General features: G+C 43.7%; 1 protein-coding gene across 1 annotated transcript in view; it reads right to left on the bottom strand.

The window, feature by feature from the left end:
- Positions 1-522: 522 nt before the first annotated feature.
- LOC139266217 (small ribosomal subunit protein uS15-like) overlaps positions 523-19,044 on the bottom strand; it is a 41,807-nt gene continuing 23,285 nt past the window's right edge. The window contains exon 2 of the mRNA XM_070884047.1: positions 523-770. Coding sequence (XP_070740148.1) covers positions 523-770 — 248 coding nt within the window. The remainder of the gene's footprint in view (positions 771-19,044) is intronic.

Raw genomic sequence — 19,044 nt, 5'->3', positions numbered from 1 at the left:
AGTGCAGGTAGCCAGAGATAAGGGGGAGGGAAGGGAAGTGAGAGGATTTTGCAAAGCACTAAACACCTTCACAACAATATTAAAAAAGCATAAGTACATTTAAAGCACCAAGCACTAAACAAAGCACAAAAATAAGCATTCAATAACAAATAAAAAATACAAGGAATCTGAGAGGACCTGCACCTAGCACCAAGACTTACAAAGCACAAAAAATAATAAGCAATTAATTAACAAATAAAACATATAAGGAACCCTGCACCTAAAGCACCAAGACCAAAGTAATAAGCAATCAATCAATCAATAACAAATAAAAATTAGAAGTCTTACCTTTATATGAAGGGAAAGCAGCGGGTCGCTGATGAGAGAGCCCATTTTGCCAGGGCGATAGATGCACACCGGGAGGCTAGGCTCAACGTGGCATCAGTGAAGGGGGGAGGGAGGGGGAGGGTGGGAGGGTGGGGGGGGGGTGGGAGTGGGAACATTTTATTTTTTTTAGATCCAATAAAACAATGAAGAAACTTCTTAGGCTACAAATGCTGAAGCTGTGGAGGATTCATCCTTCCAGTTAGGTGCAAGTACCTTCTTGAACTTGTAATAACAAGGCAGCCTGTGGATTCTGCTCTCAATAAGAATCAAACGGCACTTGACATCTTTATCCTTCCTGTTCCTCTCCAAATGCTTGCGGACAGCCACAGCAGTCTTGATCAAATGGCGGGGAGCCCATTCAGACAAGGCTAGGGGCGGCGTGCTTCTGGCCCCTCCCACACAGCCTGCAGAGTTTCGGGGGCGAGGAGCTACTGCACATGCGCGCACACTCTAGCGCGCATGTGCCGAGGTCCCGGCACTGTTTTCAGCGCCAGGACCTGGCTCCACCCCCCATTCCTTCTGCTGTGCTACGCCAAGGGCCTGATCATTCCAGCTGAGGGGAGAATACCATGGTAACTTTTTGTGATAAAAAGTCGGCGCACCTCATGGAGGTGTGCTGTTCTAAGTGTGGGGGCAAACTTGGGCCCAATGATTCTCCTTTGTCAATATGGCAGGAGGCACATTTATAGAATGCTTCAGGTGCAACACACTTGTCACGAGCCATTTCAGTGCGGAATTTTATGATCAGGGTCAAAGTGGCATTGTGTACACACAGTGGGCATCATAATATAGCTATAATATCATAAATTAATAGATGGTACTGCGTCATGTAGACTAGGAAAGTCCCAGGTTTGATGACTGCTGCTCTGCCATAAGTTGATATTACAAAGAGCAGCAGTAGCTGCATGTTAATTTATTGAATTTACAAATAGTCAAATCGTCCATTCTGGTATATTATACGCTTTGGTTCCAAATCAACACTCATTGCTATTATTCTGTAGACCTGCTCAACATTTGGAACAGTTTTCACAACTTCCAAGCATGGTAACTTGCTAATATAATCACCTTTTTAAAGTAGTAAAATTTCAAATAGGCCGTGAAACATAACATCATAGCAGATTACACCCATCCCCTGAATACCCTGAATTGCATGAGCTTAAAGTGCCACTCTATAATCCAAGTCCACATTAAACCACACAGCTACACTTACCTGTAATTAAATGTAAACCAAAATTATGCCTCTGTAATCATACTGCGGCTTTAACAGTGTGATGCCCTAAACCAGGGAGCAGGTTATCTTAGATCTGGTACTGTAGAATGAAACAGGATTAATAAATGATCTCCCAGTAAAGGATCCTCTAGGAATGAGTGAACATTAATAGATTAAAGTATGGGACAGTTGATAAGTAGTGGCAGACTTTAAGGATATATTTCATAACTCGCAACAAAGATATATCCCAATGAGAAGGAAAGACTGTAAGAGAAGGGATAACCATCCGTGGCTAACTAAGAAAATAAGGGATGGTGTCAAATTGAAAACAAGGGCAAACAATGTGGCCAAGACTAGTGGGAGGCCAGTGGATTGGGAAACTTTTAAAAGTCAGCATGTTTTAAAAGAATGACTAAAAAAATGATAGAGAGGGAATATAGATTATGAAAGTAAACTAGCACAAAATATAAAAACAGATAGTAAGAGTTTCTACAGGTACATAAAAAGGAAAAGAGTGACTAAAATAAATGTTGGTCCCCGAGAGAATGAGACTAGGGAATTAATAATGGGAGAACAGGGAAATGGCAGAGATGTTGAGCAAATATTTTGTATCGGTCTTCACAGTAGCAGACACTAAAAACATCCCAATGGTGGATAATCAAGGGGCTATAGGGAGGGAGGAACGTAATAGACTCACTATCACTAAAAAAGTAGTACTCGGTAAATTAAAGGGACTAAAGGCGGACAAGTCTCCTGGACCTGATGGCTTACATCCTAAGATCTTAAAAGAAGTGACTGCAGAGATAGTGGATGCATTGGTTGTAATCTACCAAAATTTCCTGGATTCTGGGGCAATCCCAGCAGATTGGAAAACCACAAATGTAACGCCCCAATTTAAAAAAGGAGGCAGACAAAAAGCAGGAAACTATAGACCAGTTAGCCTAACATCTGTCATTGGGAAAATGCTGGAGTCCATTATTAAGGAAGCCACCGCTGGACATTTGGAAAAGCATAATTCAATCAAGCAGAGTCAGCATGGTTTTATGAAAGGGAAATCATGTTTGACAAATTTGCTGGAGTTCTTTGAGGATGTAATGAGCAGGGTGGATAAGGGGGAACCAGTGGATGTGGTGTATTTGGATTTCCAGAAGGCATTCGATAAGATGCCACATAAAAGGTTACTGCACAAGATAAAAGTTCACGGGGTTGGGGATAATATATTAGCATGGATAGAGGATTGGCTAACTAACAGAAAACAGAGAGTTGGGATAAATGGGTCATTTTCCAGTTGGCAAACAGAGAAGGTTTACTAGGTTGATTCCGGAGATGAGGGGGTTGACTTATGAAGATAGGTTGAGTAAATTGGGCCTATACTCATTGGATTTCAGAAGAATGAGGGGACATAGTCTCAAAATAAGGAGCAGCCCATTTAAAACTGAGATGAGGAAGATTCCTTATCTCAGAGAGTTGTAAATCTATGGAATTCTCGGCCCCAGAGAGCTGTGGAGGCTGGGTCATTGAATATATTTAAAGTAGACATAAACAGATTTTTGAGTGAGAAGGGAATAAAGGGTTATGGGGAGCGGGCAGGGAAGTGGAGCTGAGTCCATGATCAGATCAACCATGATCTTATAAAATGGCGGAGGGGCCAAATGGCCTACTCCTGCTCCTATTTCTTATGTTTTTATATTCTTATGTTCTAAAGACAGTTTATGACCAATGAGGTAAATTGATAATGGGGTAAGTATCAACTGTTCAATCCAAAATTCGTCCACCTGATCTGGTCCTGAGCTTGGTCATACTTGGTGGCATCATAGATAACTCATTTGATGTGGTGCTATCAGTGTTCATCCAAAGAACACAAACCCATAAAGAATAGTCAATGCTGATTGAGAAGCCAAATGTTAATTTTAGGGTGAAGAGTGTGGAGATACACAAGAAGCCAGAGTCAAATGAATGGAGAATTAGGGGGGCGGGCACGGTTTGTAGGGCTGCAGGTAATTGGAGATAGGGAGGAGCAAGGGCATGGAAGGATTTAAACGCAAAAGTTATACATTTTGATTTATGGGGTGCAAGGAACGAAAGTAGGTTAGAGAGGGCAGGAGTGGTCTGTGAGTGGCAGAACAGCACACTGGCACCAGAGTTTGGATGAGCTGAAAATTACAGAGGGTGGAGAACGAGAGGATGGCTATGAGAGCATTCAAATGATCAAATCTAGAGGTGACAAAGTTTTGAACGAGAGTTTATGTGGCCAATAGTCTTATGTAGGGGCAGAAACAGATGATGTGATGGAGATGGAAGTAGGCAGTTTTGTGATGCAAAGAATATAGAGTGGAAACTCAGGAGAATCAAACATGATGTTGACATTGCAAACAATCTGGTTCAGCCTGAGACCGTGACCAGGAAGGAGATGGAGCTGCCTCCCCTTTTCTCTCCTCTCCATACCCTCTCTTCCTCTCCTCTCTCCCTCCATCCTCTCCCACTCCCCTCCCCTCTCAATCCATCTGCCCTGCTCTTCCCACTCATGTCCCTTCTCTATCTCTCCCCTTCCTTCTCATCTTTCCTTCCCTCTCCCTGTCTTCTCCTCCTTCTTCCTTCTCCTTCCTTTCCCCACCCTCTCTTCTTTCCCCTTACCCCGTCACCTTTCCCTCATCTCATTCCAACCCCTTCCCCAGCGCTCCCCTTCCTTTCCATCTCCCTACCTCACTCCTCTATCCCCCACCCGGGCTCTGTAATCATGCTTCACCTGAAGAGTGGACGGGCTTGACTGCCCCTGCGCCATGCCATGAGAGACCAACTCATATATTTCTTAAGCGGAGAAATGTAGCAATCGTGTTGACATTCATCAATGGTTCTATCTTAGTCCTTGTGGTATATGATGTCATCAGAACTGCTTGATGAAATAAATATCTTGGAACTCAATACCAACCATTTATTAGCTACAATTAACTACACTGGGTTTCCCTACAGGAATAAATTCCAAGCATTACACTGAAAGGAACTGTTGCAGACATTTTCAGGTGAGCCTGGACATTGAGGGTTTACTGCCTGTGGCTCTCCCTCCAATTGTTACTTTGATGTATTATTTATCAATCTGCATTGCTATTGCTCTCTTGAAGTGTATGTGTCTGGTGCCTTGCATTAAGCTGTTCACTGCCCCCAACCCTGCCATCATAATACATGCCATGAAAATGACAGAAGCCTCTAGATATCTCTTTAATGTTATTCAAGATCTGTTTTTTTTAATCAACGCTTTTAGCACTCAACTCAGCAATAAACACACTGCTGTCCTCCCCACCAGCACTGAAACTTCCAGCCACGCTGCCCGTATAAATCATGCATAACCAGTATGACAAAACCTAGTCTCTTATTCACAGCAAATGTTTCCTATACTTGCAGAAATCACTCTGTAGGGTGAGCACGTTCTGGGATATGACTGCTTTGTAATCTCAATGCTTCTACTAAATTAATCAGGAGGAGCTGCTTGTCTTGGATATATCAGTGAAATCCACAAAAAATTATTCAGATACAAAGGAGCTTAGTCACCTTCATCAGTGATTAAAGAACTGACTACAAAATTCCACTTCAATGTAAATAAGTCACTGAAATGTGATAGCTAATAGGGGGGCATGACCTTGCGATTGAGGCTGCATGTATCTGGGACAAATATTTTATTGTACTTAGTTTCTATGGAATCTGGTGCTTCAGTGTTATCTGCTGGACTGACTTACAGTGATGTGGGGCTATTATACGGTTTCAAGCAGAGCACCTCCTGGGTTTGTCTCCACAGCCGGTTTCCAAGTTCACGTGCATGCAGTCCCTGCACACGTCTATTGATGCTCAATGCATTAGGATGTCCTCAAGTCAAGATATCTTTGCAAAACGATCATCATCATGGTCCACAGAGTGATAGAACGCAGGATTATCGAGAAAAAAGTTCTGATCTTGGTCAGGAACATCTGTGGAATGAAACTGAGAATGTAACGGGTAAGGTAAATATCACTGAATTATTATGCACTACTCTTAATAGTTTAACCTTACATCTGATTCCCAGCATTCAGGATTTTTTCCAACCACTAACCTGGTAGATTCATTCCAAGGCAACTTACTAAAACAGCAGTGTCCCTTTAAATCGTTACTGACAACAGATAATACTGGTTTTGGTCCAGAATAGTTTATTATTAAAGATTTACACTGGAGACTTGTAAAATGATACTGGATTTATAGTGGTACTGAGTCTCCTGTGTAAATGCAGCTTTTGTAATTATGTTGTAATGGATTTATTGAAGTCTTTGCGGAAAGCAGTAGTGCTGTTGCACCACATGTAAAAATACTGTATTGTGAAGAAATGTAGGTTGGTTCTGTACACTTTGTTAAAATCAGCATCATTGGCACTGGAAAGCATTTGATAAATCATTACAGTGATTTTCTCTCAATAATATTTCCCGTGACATTGCTGATGGGAAATCAAAATCAAATCTAGCTTTCAGGTGAAGTGGGTGAGAGGCCAGGGGACAATTGCACCAGACGTAATTCAGTCCTCTTTTTTAAAGTTAAACATTTTATCTTATTTTTATATTTCAATGCTAAGTTCCTAAGTCCGCATTTAGAATGACAATGCTATGTAAATTCGGCACACTACAATTTCACTCTCTCATCAATGGTTGTGCTACACACATATGTGTATGTGTGTGTTTCTGTGTGTGCCAATCTTTCTCAATCTTTGTCGCCGCAATGCTCCACCTCACAGTCAACAAGCTCCCCGCTGGAGTGGAACTAAACTACAGAACCAGTGGGAACCTGTTCAACCTGCGCCGTCTCCAAGCCAGATCCAAGACCACCCCAAACTCTGTCGACGAGCTACAGTACGCAGACGACGCCTGTGTCTGCGCACATTCAGAGGCCACACTCCAGGACATAGTCGACGTATTACTGAGGCGTACGAAAGCATGGGCCTTACGCTAAACATCCGTAAGACAAAGCTCCTCCACCAGCCTGTCCTCACTGCACAGCACTGCCCCCTCGTCATCAAAATCCACGGTGCGGCCCTGGACACCGTGGACCACTTCCCATATCTCGGGAGCCTCCCATCAACAAGAGCAGGCATCGACGACGAGATCCAACACCGCCTCCAGTGCACCAGTGCAGCCTTCAGTCGCCTGAGGAAACGAGTGTTTGAAGATCAGACCCTCCAAACTGCCACCAAGCTCATGATCTACAGGGCTGTAGTAATACCCGCCCTCCTGTATGGCTCAGAGACATGGACCATGTACAGTAGACACCTCAAGTTGCTGGAGAAATATCACCAACGATATCTCCGCAAGATCCTACAAATCCCCTGGGAGGACTGGCACACCAACATCAGCGTCCTCATTCAGGCTAACATCCCCAACATTGAAGCACTGACCACACTCGATCAGCTCTGCTGGGCAGGCCACATAGTCTGCATGCCAGACACGAGACTCCCAAAGCAAGTGCTCTACTAGGAGCTCCTCCACAGCAAACGAGCCAAAGGTGGGCAGCGGAAATGCTACAAGGACACCCTCAAAGCCTCCCTGATAAAGTGCAACATCCCCACCGACACCTGGGAGTCCCTGGCGCAAGACCACCCTAAGTGGAGAAAGTGCATCCGAGAGGGCGCTGAGCACCTCGAGTCTCAACGCCGAGAGCATGCAGAAATCAAGCGTAGGCAGCGGAAAGAGCATGCGGCAAACCAGTCCCACCCACCCCTTCCCTCAACGACTATCTGTCCCACCTGTGACAGAGTCTGTGGCTCTCGTATTGGACTGTTCAACCACCAAAGAACTCACTTCAGGAGTGGAAGCAAGTCTTCCTCGATTCCGAGGGACTGCCTATGAGGTGTGTGTGTGTTTATATAAAACACTGACACACAATTTTTCACTCTCACCAATGGTAGTGCTGCACACGTGTGTATATGTATATGTGTGTGTATATATATAAAACACTGACACACAATTTAAATGACACATAAACATCCACATATGACACAATCTGATGTATGCAGTATCTAAAAAACTTTCCTCATTCCCAATATTGTAAATTAAACATTTCCAGTTTTTAAAACATTTGGACATTATGTTAAATGGCAAAGTATTTTTTTAATTAAGAATTTTATTGGCACTGATGTGGTTGTCAATGGAGGAACGTCCCTCCATCGAAAACTACACTGACTATTGATTGAAGTGAGGCGTGTTGAAAGTCAAGAAAAAATTGAATAGCTCAGTTCAGCTCAGGGGCTCATTTAGAAAGATTGCAACAGGAAACAATAGATGGGGTAGGGGTAAAGGGCCATGGTAAATACTGTTCACTAAATGCTAATCTGAAGGAAAGAGAACCGCTCTTAAAGTGTACATTAACTTTGACTCAGAATGTCACTGATGAATGATGGCTAATGTTAAAAGAAAGGTCAAGCATGTAGTTTTGATGTTTATGTATGGTTGAATCGATTATGCAGTTCCATTGTTAGTGGATAGTATTGATGTTTGTTTTATGGAGAATCCACTTGATACAAATAATTTTAACATACTTAGGCTCAGATCCTCTGTGTCATCACATATGGCCCAGCCATCAGAAACCATCATTGTGCTTAGTTCCCAGACATGGTGGCCGGGATTTTTTCGGTGCTCAGAGGGCGGGTCCGCTGTCAAAATCTAAAAGATTGACAGTGAGGTGGGATACCGCTCCGTGTTAGTTTCCCAAGTGCCAGTCTGCCTGCGCTTTACAGACCCGGCACTTTTCGGTGGTTAGTGGTGTGCCACAGGGATCGGTGCTGGGACCACAACTGTTTACAATATACATAGATGACCTGGAAGAGGGGACAGAGTGTAGTGTAACAAAGTTTGCAGATGACACAAAGATTAATGGGAAAGCGGGTTGTGTAGAGGACACAGAGAGGCTGCAAAGAGATTTGGATAGGTTAAGCGAATGGGCTAAGGTTTGGCAGATGGAATACAATGTCGGAAAGTGTGAGGTCATCCACCTTGGGAAAAAAAACAGTAAAAGGGAATATTATTTGAATGGGGAGAAATTACAACATGCTGAAGTGCAGAGGGACCTGGGGTTCCTTGTGCATGAATCCCAAAAGGTTAGTTTGCAGGTGCAGCAGGTAATCAGGAAGGCGAATGGAATGTTGGCCTTCATTGCGAGAGGGATGGAGTACAAAAGCAGGGAGGTCCTGCTGCAACTGTATAGGCTATTGGTAAGGCCGCACCTGGAGTACTGCGTGCAGTTTTGGTCACCTTACTTAAGGAAGGATATACTAGCTTTGGACGGGGTACAGAGACGATTCACTCGGCTGATTCTGGAGATGAGGGGTTACCTTATGATGATAGATTGAGTAGACTGGATCTTTACTCGTTGGAGTTCAGAAGGATGAGGAATGATCTTATAGAAACATTTAAAATAATGAAAGGGATAGTCAAGATAGAGGCAGAGAGGTTGTTTCCACTGGTAGGAGAGACTAGAACTAGGGGGCACAGTCTCAAAATATGGGGGAGCCAATTTAAAACCGAGTTGAGAAGGAATTTCTTCTCCCAGAGGGTTGTGAATCTGTGGGATTCTCTGCCCAAGGAAGCAGTTGAGGCTAGCTCATTGAATGTATTCAAGTCACAGATAGATAGATTTTTAACCAATAAGGGAATTAAGGGTTACGGGGAGCAGGCGGGTAAGTGGAGCTGAGTCCATGGCCAGATCAGCCATGATCTTTTTGAATGGCGGAGCAGGCTCGAGGGGCTAGATGGCCTACTCCTGTTCCTAATTCTTATGTTCTGATGTTCTAAGCGGCGGGGAGCCAATTGAAATAGTTAAGAGGGTATTTAAAGGTAATTAAATTGCATTTTACCATCTACTCAGCATTTTTCTGTGCTTTTTGATGACTTTCATGGTGTTCGGGGACCATGCCAGGTAAGTAGGTCGGGTTTTCAGTGACTCCCCATTCCTTTGAATAGGTGACAGCTGCAAAAGTGGTATAAAAGCTACCATTTCACAGTTGTTCACTTTCCAATGTTAGAATCTGGAGCCTTCAGGATTTGGAATACACTTTTCAGCTTTAGGAAGGTTGGAAGTGTCTGGAGTAAACTCTCTATCCACTGTCACCTCCTTTGGAGCAACCTCGATCACCATTGACAGATCGCTTCTGTCACCTCAAATTAAGCTGCCATCTATTCCCGCAGCATCGGTGCCCTTGAAAAAATCTCACCTTAGTCCTCATAATCCCACCATGATCATCCCCAGCACCAGCATCACCAGGCAATCCAGCAGCACCAACAACAACACCAACCTTCTCCGCAATCACTTGATGCTGCACAGGACACGGGGCATCAGCACCTGACTATATTGCTGCCCTGGAGGCCAGGGATGGCCTCACCATGGCCAGATTTACTTCACTTGATGCTGCCACATGATGCGCCAAGTTGACACCACCCCACACCAACACCATAAAGCATCCCTACAATGCCCAAGACATTCCTTTCACACTCATCACCATTGTAGGTGGTACCGTTATGTCTCACCATTCACTGCAACTCATTAAGCCACTTCCAAAGGAGCGCACAAATCTTCTTAAGAAAGCAAAGTGCGGAAAATAAAGGGGAGAAATTCGACTGCTTAGCACCTCCCATTTGCGTTTGGGGGGGGCACTAATGGGGCGCTCAGGCAGTAGCACCTCAGCAAGGTGAATCTGGCACTGCACGTCACATTTGCTGGCCCCATAGCGCCAGTGCTAACAGTCAGCATGTCGGCACCTTTCGCCATGCAGATCATGACATCAGTGAGTGTACAACGCTCGCTGGGCGCCCGATCTGCAAACTTCAGTAGCGCCCCCTGCCTTACCCCTTCATGCTGACAGCGTCAGGGAATGAAGGTATGACCAAGTGAACATCCCTGCTTATGCCTTTCTGTGCAATGTGCAACCAGGCTGCTTTGATCTCCTGGGAAGGTCTCTTCCACCCATTGGAAGGGAAGAGAACCTCCCTGTGTGCTGTCACTCCCTCTGTAAGCATATGGAGGGGGTCATGGGAGAACCTGGGTGCAGCCCTGCACCTCTGTGCAGTGCTTGTCAGTGTTTGTGGCTCCTCAATGCTGTAGAACATTGACAGAAGAACTGTCAAAATAAAGTTGGTCATGGTCCTTTTAAGGTAACTGACTGATGACACATCATCAAACGACGTCATCAGACACGCTTCCTTTTAATTGGCCGGGAATCTTGCAGGGTGGGCTTAACAAGCCCAATCAGGGGATAGTTGTGGGGAAGACAGCATGGAGGCAGCAGCGGGATTGGAACCTGCCCCCAACGTCACCCGCCTCTCTCCCGATCCGGTAGGCGAAATCGCAGCCAAATGGATCCTGTCTCAAACAAGTGCATCTCCAGTGACAAAATGTGCCACCATCAGGTTGGGGTTTCATGGAATCTTTCTTCACTTCACGAATAGATGCCACAGAGCAATAGATAGGTGGCAATGAATTGTATCCAGGTAACAAGTCAGTTATCAGCTCTTTAACACAGAAGACAAAGAATGGTGTACTGGATGGCAGTGTTGGGAACGGGTTATATAAGATTGATGCCATTGATTCATAGCGAGAGTAACAAATGGGAGGCAACGAGTTGCGATTAAAAACATAGATAGTTTTTCAGCTGCAAAAGATAGCTTCCTGCATATAGCTTCATTTTTCTCAGCTCATCAGCTTGGCAAACAAGCAACAGAATCTCGAGAGTTTCTATCAACAGTGTTTCCAGCAATTGGTATCATAGCCCCACTATGGAATACAAGGCTATGGCCTATTATGTATACACCACTAACAGGCTATTTAACATCGAATTCCATAGCATTTCTTGAGTGATAAATGGGCTATTAGAGTATGCTCCCAAAGATCGAGAGTTTTCTTCAAGCCTTCATTTCATCTCGTGGATAAAGGCACTGCCTCTGCAGCACTAATCCATAAAGACAAAAAAGGTCCAGATTGAATTCCTGACCAATACTAAACTAACCCATCTTAGCCAGGATAGTAGTTGGGATACTACAATTACCTTCAGGCCCCTTGAACTAGGGAGAGGGGAAATTAACCACGGTTCCTGCTCCTGATTATTAACCATACATCTTGGGGGTCGTCAAATGTGCCATCATCGGGTTGGAGTTTTCTTGTAGGCTGAGGAAGAGCTGAAAACTGAAAATATTGTGCGCCTATTTTTGAGCGGCCTGCAATGGTCCCCTCAAGACCTGGTACAACTACACAGAGCATGCCTGGCCCAAGCTCCGCCCACTTGTACCTGAATTTTGCATTCGGTGTCCTACAACTGACGCAAAACCCCAACGTGCACATTTAGTGAACCTAACGCAGGCGCCGTGGACAACTAAAAGTCACCTGGTCACAATGATGCCCAGCGCACTGCTGGTCCAGATCGAGCACAACATATCGCAATGGAAAGTGCAGAGGCTTAAGGCCCATTATGAGGGCGCTAAACGGGCAGCCTTAAGTTGAATTTCTCCTACTTAGTGTTTAGCTTCCAAGAAGCCAGTCGAGCACTATATAGCATTAAAGGTAACAGCAGTATTCATGCAACACAGCTCCATGCAAGTCATACACAGCATTGCACGGATAATGTATACTAATTAAATGGAGATGGTGGAGTAAAATACATTTTACTTTCATCTATACAACAGTGTCTACACTCCAAACATAGTTAATTGGCTGTCAAGCGCTTTGAGATGTCCGGTGATCGTGAAAGGCGCTATATAAATGTAAGTCTTTCTTTCTTTTATCCCCAAACAGCTTATGCCTCTCTCTAATACCTGCCTCTGTTTCATGGCAGATACACAATACGCTCAGCCATTAGTACAAATATAAGAGCCTGATATAAACCACCTATCCATTTTGCTGAGTAAGCATTTCTATTCCTGTTTGCAGATCCAAAATAAATCAACTTATTTTTGTCAGTTGCATGGACTTTCAATAAAAGGAAACAGTTAGAGGTCGACATGTGCAGCTATAGAAACATAGAAATTTATAGCGCAGAAGGAGGCCATTTCGGCCCATCGTCTCCACGCCGGCTGACAAAGAGCCGCACGGCCCTTGGTCAGCAGCCCTAAAGGTTACATATAAACCTATGAGCAATGATGGAAAGGCAAAGAGCACCCAGCCCAACCAGTCCATCTCACACAATTGCAACACCCCTTATACAAAAACATTCTATGCTCTAGTCCAACTGCAGCCGTGTGATCTCCTGGGAGAGGCAAAAATCAGATAAAAACCGAGGCCAATTTAGGGGGAAAAAACCTGGGAAAATTCCTCTCCGACCCATCCTGGCAATGGAAACTAGACCAGGAGATCATCCTGGCCATATTCTATTCCCTGCAGTACTTACCATTATATCTGCTCCGTCCAACGAAAGGTCATCCAGTCTAATACCAATTACCAGCTCTAGGTCTTTAACCCTGCAGGTTACGGCACTTTAAGTGCCCATCCAACCATCTCTTACAAGTGGTGAGGGTTTCTGCACCCACCACTCTTCCAGGCAGCGTGTTCCAGATCCCCACAACCCTCTGCATAAAGAAGCCCCCACTCAAATCCCCTCTAAACCTTCCATCAACCACCTTAAAACTGTGCCCCCTTGTAATAGACCCCTTCACCATTTGAAATAGGCCCTTACTATCCACTATGTACAGGCCCTTCAATATTTTGTACACTTCAATGAGGTCTCCTCTCAACCTCTTCTGTTCCAATAAGAACAAACCCAGCCTATCCAATCTGTCCTCATAACTAAGATTCTCCATTCCAGGCAGCATCCTAGTAAATCTCCTCTGCACCCTCTCTAGTGCAATAACGTCCTTCCTATAATACGGCAACCAATACTCCAGCTGTGGCCTAACCAAAGTATTATACAATTTAAGCATAACCTCTCTTATATTCTATGCCTCGGCCAATAAAGGCAAGTATTCCGTATGCCTTCTTAACCACCTTATATACCTGGCCTGCTACGTTCAGGGATCTATGGTCAAGCACTCCAAGGTCCCTTTGTTCATCTACATTATTAAGTGGCCTACCGCTTAATATGTATACCCTTTCCTTATTAGTCCTCCCAAAGTGCATCACCTCACACTTCTCTGAATTAAATTCCATTTGTCACTGCTCTGCCCACCTGACCAGTAGATTGATATCCTCCTGCAGTCCATGATTTTCCTCTTCATTATCAACCACACAGCCAATTTTAGTGTTGTCTGCAAACTTCTTAATCATACTCCCTATATTCAAATCTAAATCGTTGATATATACCACAAAAAGCAAGAATCCCACCACAGAGCTCTGAGGAACCGCACTGGAAACATCCTTCCAGTCACAAAAACATCCATCAATCATTACCCTTTGCTTCCTACCTCCAAGCCAATTTTGGATCCAACTTGACACTTTGCCCTGTATCCCATGGGCTTTAATATTCATGACTAGTCTACCATGTGGGACCTTATCAAAAGCTTTGCTAAAGTCCATATTTACTATATCGTACACACTATCCTCATCAACCTTCTTGGTTACCTCCTCAAAAATTCAATCAGGTTCGTCAGACACGATCTTCCCTTAATAAATCCGTGATGATGGTCTCTAATTAATCCTTGCCTTTCCAAATGCAGATTTATCCTGTCTCAGGATTTTTTCCAATAATTTTTTCACCACTGAGGTTAGGTTGACAGGCCTGTAATTACTCGGCCTATCCCTTTCTCCATTTTTAAACAAGGATACTACATTAGCAGTCCTCCAATCCTCCGGCACCATGCCCAAACCCAAAGATGACTGGAAAATGATGGTCAAGGCCTCTGCTATTGCTCTTGTACTTCGCTCAACAGCCTGAGATGCATTTCATTCGGGCCTGGGGACTTATCTACTTTCAAAGCTGCTAAACCCCTTAATACTTCCTCTCTCACTATATTTATTTCATCCAGAATATCACACTCCTGCTTGATAGCAGTATCTGCATTGCCCCTTTCCTTTGTGAAAACAGATGCCAAGTATTCGTTAAGAACCCTCCCAACATCATCCGCCTCCAGACAAAGATTACCCTCATGGTCTCTAATAGGCCCTACCCTTTCTTTAGTTACCCTCTTACTCTTAATATATTTATAGAACATCTTAGGGTTTTCCTTAATTTTACTGGCCAAGAATTTCTTGTGCTCTCTCTTAGCATTCCTAATATCCTTTTTAATTTTGCCTCTTAACTTTCTATATTCCTCTAAAGATTCTATAGTATTTAGCCATTGATATATGACATAAGCGTCCCTTTTTTTCTTAATCCTCCCCTGTAAGTCCCAAGACATCCAGGGGCTCTAGAATTATTTTTCCCAGCCTTTTTCTTTAAGGGCACATGTTTGGCCTGAGCCTTCCGGATCTCCTCCTTAAATGCCTCCCACTGTTCCGACACTGATTTACCCACAAGTAGCTGTTTCCAGTCCACTGTGGTCAAATCACTCCTTAACTTAGCAAAATTAGCTTTTCCCCAATTCGGAACTTTTATTGATGAGAATGGAGAGCCCAGCCATGCCTTAAAATATTTAAACAGCTGCAAATCACCACTTGACCTTTCTAAGAAACTACTGAAAGAAATTCATTCGATTGACTGAGCACGATTAGGACAATATGTGTGACTAGTAAAGGATTTATAAGGCACGCAATGTTGGGGATCAATATTTCAATTAATTCTCACTTCAGACCTTGCTGAAAAGATTAAATAGTTCAAGCAGACAAAAGGTGATCCTCAGATAGTGATGGATGATGAAAAAGAAAGACTTGCATTTATATATCACCTTTAATGACCTTAGGATGTCCTGGAGTGTGTTAAAATCAATGAAGTACTTTTTTGAAATGTAGTCATTGTTCTAATGTGCAAAACACAGCAGCCAATTTGCTAACAGCAAAGTCCCGCAAACATCAATGTGATAATGACGAGATAATCTGGGTTTTTATTTTAGTGATGTTGGTTCAGGGATAAATATTGGCCAGGACACTGGGAAGAACTCCCCTGCTCGTATTCAAAATAGTGCCATGGGATCTTTTAAAGCAGACGAGGCCCTCGGTTTAAAAATTACACTTCTGAAAAATGGCACCTCCAACAGTGCAGCACTCCTTCAGTACTGCACAGGAGTCTCAGCCTTGTCTCAGCCTTATGTGCTCAAGTCTCTGAAGTGGGACCTGAACCCATGGCCTTCTGACTCAGAGGCTAACACTTGTGATTAAGCACTATAGGCTCCTTTGGGACGAAGGAAGGAAATTGCATTTATACAGCGTGTTTCACAATCTCAGGATGTCTCAAAGTGCTTTATAGTCACTGTTGTAACGTTGGAAATGCAGCAGCCAATTTTGCACAGCAAAGTCCCACAAATAACAATGAGATAAATGACCCAGATAATCTATTTTAGTGATGTTGGTTGCGGAATTAATATTGTCGAGGACACTTACTGCTAGTATCACTTTACAAACTGTTCTAAAATTTCTCAGCATATGTGTTTTAATATATAAAAATCATATTAAAAAGACCTCTACTCATGAAACTACAACAGCTGGAGTGAAGCGTATGGTTAGAGTGGACTGGAGAATTTTGGCTATGAGGAAAGATTGGACAGGCTGGGTCTGTTTTCTTTGGATCAGAGGAGATTGAGGGGAGACCTGATATAAAATTATGAGGGGCCTGGATATAGTGGATAGGAAGGACCTGTTTCTCTTGGCAGAGGGCCCAACAACCAGGGAACATAGATTTAAAGTAAGTGGGGGGAGGTTTAGAGGAGATATGAGGGGAAATGTCTTCACACAGAGGGTAGTGCTGCTCTGGAACTCACTGCCTGAAAGGGTGGTAGAGGCAGAAACCGTCACCACATTTTAAAAATACTTGGAAGTGCACTTGAAGTGCGTAACCTACAGGGCTACGGACCAAAAGCTGGAAAGTGGGATTAGACTGGATAGCTCTTGGTTGGCCCGCTCGAACACGATGAGCCAAAGTGGCCTCCTTCCATGCCGTAAATTTCTATGATTCTATAACTAGAGAGCTAAAGGACACAGTGAGCAATATTTATACCTCATTGTTACCAATGTCATCTTGCCTGAAAGATATGTAGCATGATATTGGTTCACTCTTGCATCTGAATTCCTTGCCTTTTTCATTCTCCAAATCCACCTAAGTACCAACAGATCTCAAGATTTTTTCCCTCTTCTGCTCCAGCAGGTAGGTCTAAAATAATGAAATCATTAAATGACAGTGCGATCATGTTTCGTGTAATAGTCAGAGTAAAACAGAAACTGAATGGCCCGTAATTTGCGGTCAACGACAAAGCAAAGGCGTTCACCACTGGCCCCGAAGAAAGCTGCCACAGAGATCTCGTGATCACGTGATCTCGTAATCTCTGTGGCGAGAAGTTTTCCATTTTCGACGCGTAATTGATTTCACTGTTTGTGGTGGGAATCTCTAGTGTGATCTCCTGTGACGTCAACAAGTTGTCTAAGCAGCCAATCACATTGCAGAATTCTCACAGACAGGAAACGAGAAGCTGCTTTTATCCAGACTTAAAAAAAAATGTTACAGAGAGCAAAACAAAGATTGGGGCTCTCACATGGGGATACGGTAGAACCTGAAATATCAGGAGCAAACTTTTTTTTTTAATTATTTTTTTTTAAATTGTAATTTTTATCACAATGGAGAAATTTGACACTCCACAAAAATAAAAATTAGTTTTTCAGGGCTAGAATGTTAATACACTGTTAAAACCCCAGTTACACCTATTCCATGTCAGCTTAACATTTATTGGGGTATTCAACAGCGATATTACGGCAGAAAAGCCCGAGTTTTCATCAGTTTCACTGATTACACTGATTGCCGGCTATCGGGGGCCGGGAGCTCCGGGGATGTCTGTGTGGGGTCTACAACGCAGCCTGTGTTGGAACAGTGACTTCAGGATCTCCATGTTTAGATGCACATGCACTACATCCTGAAGTTGCGGTCAGTTTCAAAGAGGTAACAACAGCAAATGCTTTTAGCTCGCTGTTATTACCCACCACAAATTCCAGCCCATTGTGTTTAACCAGTGTGTCAGAACCTTCAGTGATCTCAACTCCACCTTTTGGAATTCTCTCCCTAACCCTCTCATCCTCATTTCTTCTTTCTGTCTTTAAAAGCCTTTTCCATCTGATCTCTCCCACCTTGGTTCTGTGTCTCTTCGATGCAGGACCTTGGGACAAGATTAATTAGAGGATTCGAGGAGCATTGGAGGCAACTAATTGGATTCAGATTGGGGTGGGCAAAGGTTGTTGGAAAGGTGCTGCAACATGGGTGATTGATTAAGAACCTGGTTCAGAAGTTCAGTACATCAGGCCAGAAGAGACGGAGGGAGGTGAGGCAAAAGCCAGGGAGCGCGAGCTGGACCGAACAGTAAATGTGAGGGAGTAGAATTTGGTACCACTGGAGTCCATGAACACTTGGTAAGATTGTGATCTGGGGTTGTGGCGGACTTTGAGTGTGACTGGATTCTGGCATCAGTCAGAAGGGGGCTAAGATGCAGGAGTACTTGAGAAGTAGGCTGTGAGGCTTTAGACCAGGGAATCCTTGACATGCTGACACTAGGTGCCTGAAGGGAATATTGTTCCATCCCGCATCATTAATATCCCTTATCTTAATGAACACAAAATTCTCCCCCTCAAAAAACACAAAGACGAAACAAAAGTCTGATTTTTATTAGCAACTAACACTTGGGAACAAAAAGCAGAATTCCATTAGACACTCCAAACCCTGACATTCCACACACTTCACAGCTCTCTCATAATGTTGTACTAAGGACTTGTACTGTTAGAAATCAATAAAGCCAGTCAGAAAACGTTATTGCTCCCATGCTTGCCATACACATGCATCTTGTCCTGTCACCCATAACTTTAAAAATTTCACTACAAATCACCAGCATTCAGAATTTCTCTCTAAGCCTATTCAGCATTGCAGGTGATTAATGGGAAATATCCATCTCCTGCTCTGGATTGCTGCAGTATTGCACACGCTGAGGTTTTTCCTTCCCCCACAGGAAAAGGTAAGACATACACTATTTATACTAGCCGAGTGCCAATCTCCTGCCTCACAGCACAGGCCAGCTCGGAGGTCAAGAGGTGACAGTATTCAGGTGCATTTACACTGCAGCTGCTGGTCGGAGGCAGTTGAGATTCCAGCCAGGCGTGTATAGCTGCCTTAGAACATAAGAACATAAGAACATACGAATTAGGAACAGGAGTAGGCCATCAAGACCCTCGAGCCTGCTCTGTGATTCAACAAGATCATGGCTGATCTGGCCGTGGACTCAGCTCCACTTACCCGCCCGTTTCCCATAACCCTTAATTCCCTTATTGGTTAAAAATCTATCTAACTGTGATTTGAATACATTCAATGAGCTAGCCTCAACTGCTTCCTTGGGCAGAGAATTCCACAGATTCACAAC

This window comes from Pristiophorus japonicus, chromosome 6 (assembly GCF_044704955.1).
Source record: "Pristiophorus japonicus isolate sPriJap1 chromosome 6, sPriJap1.hap1, whole genome shotgun sequence".
Classification (NCBI taxonomy): Eukaryota; Metazoa; Chordata; class Chondrichthyes; family Pristiophoridae; genus Pristiophorus; species Pristiophorus japonicus.
The sequence above is the reverse complement of the archived record's forward strand: the minus strand, read 5'-3'. Positions and strand labels throughout refer to the sequence as shown.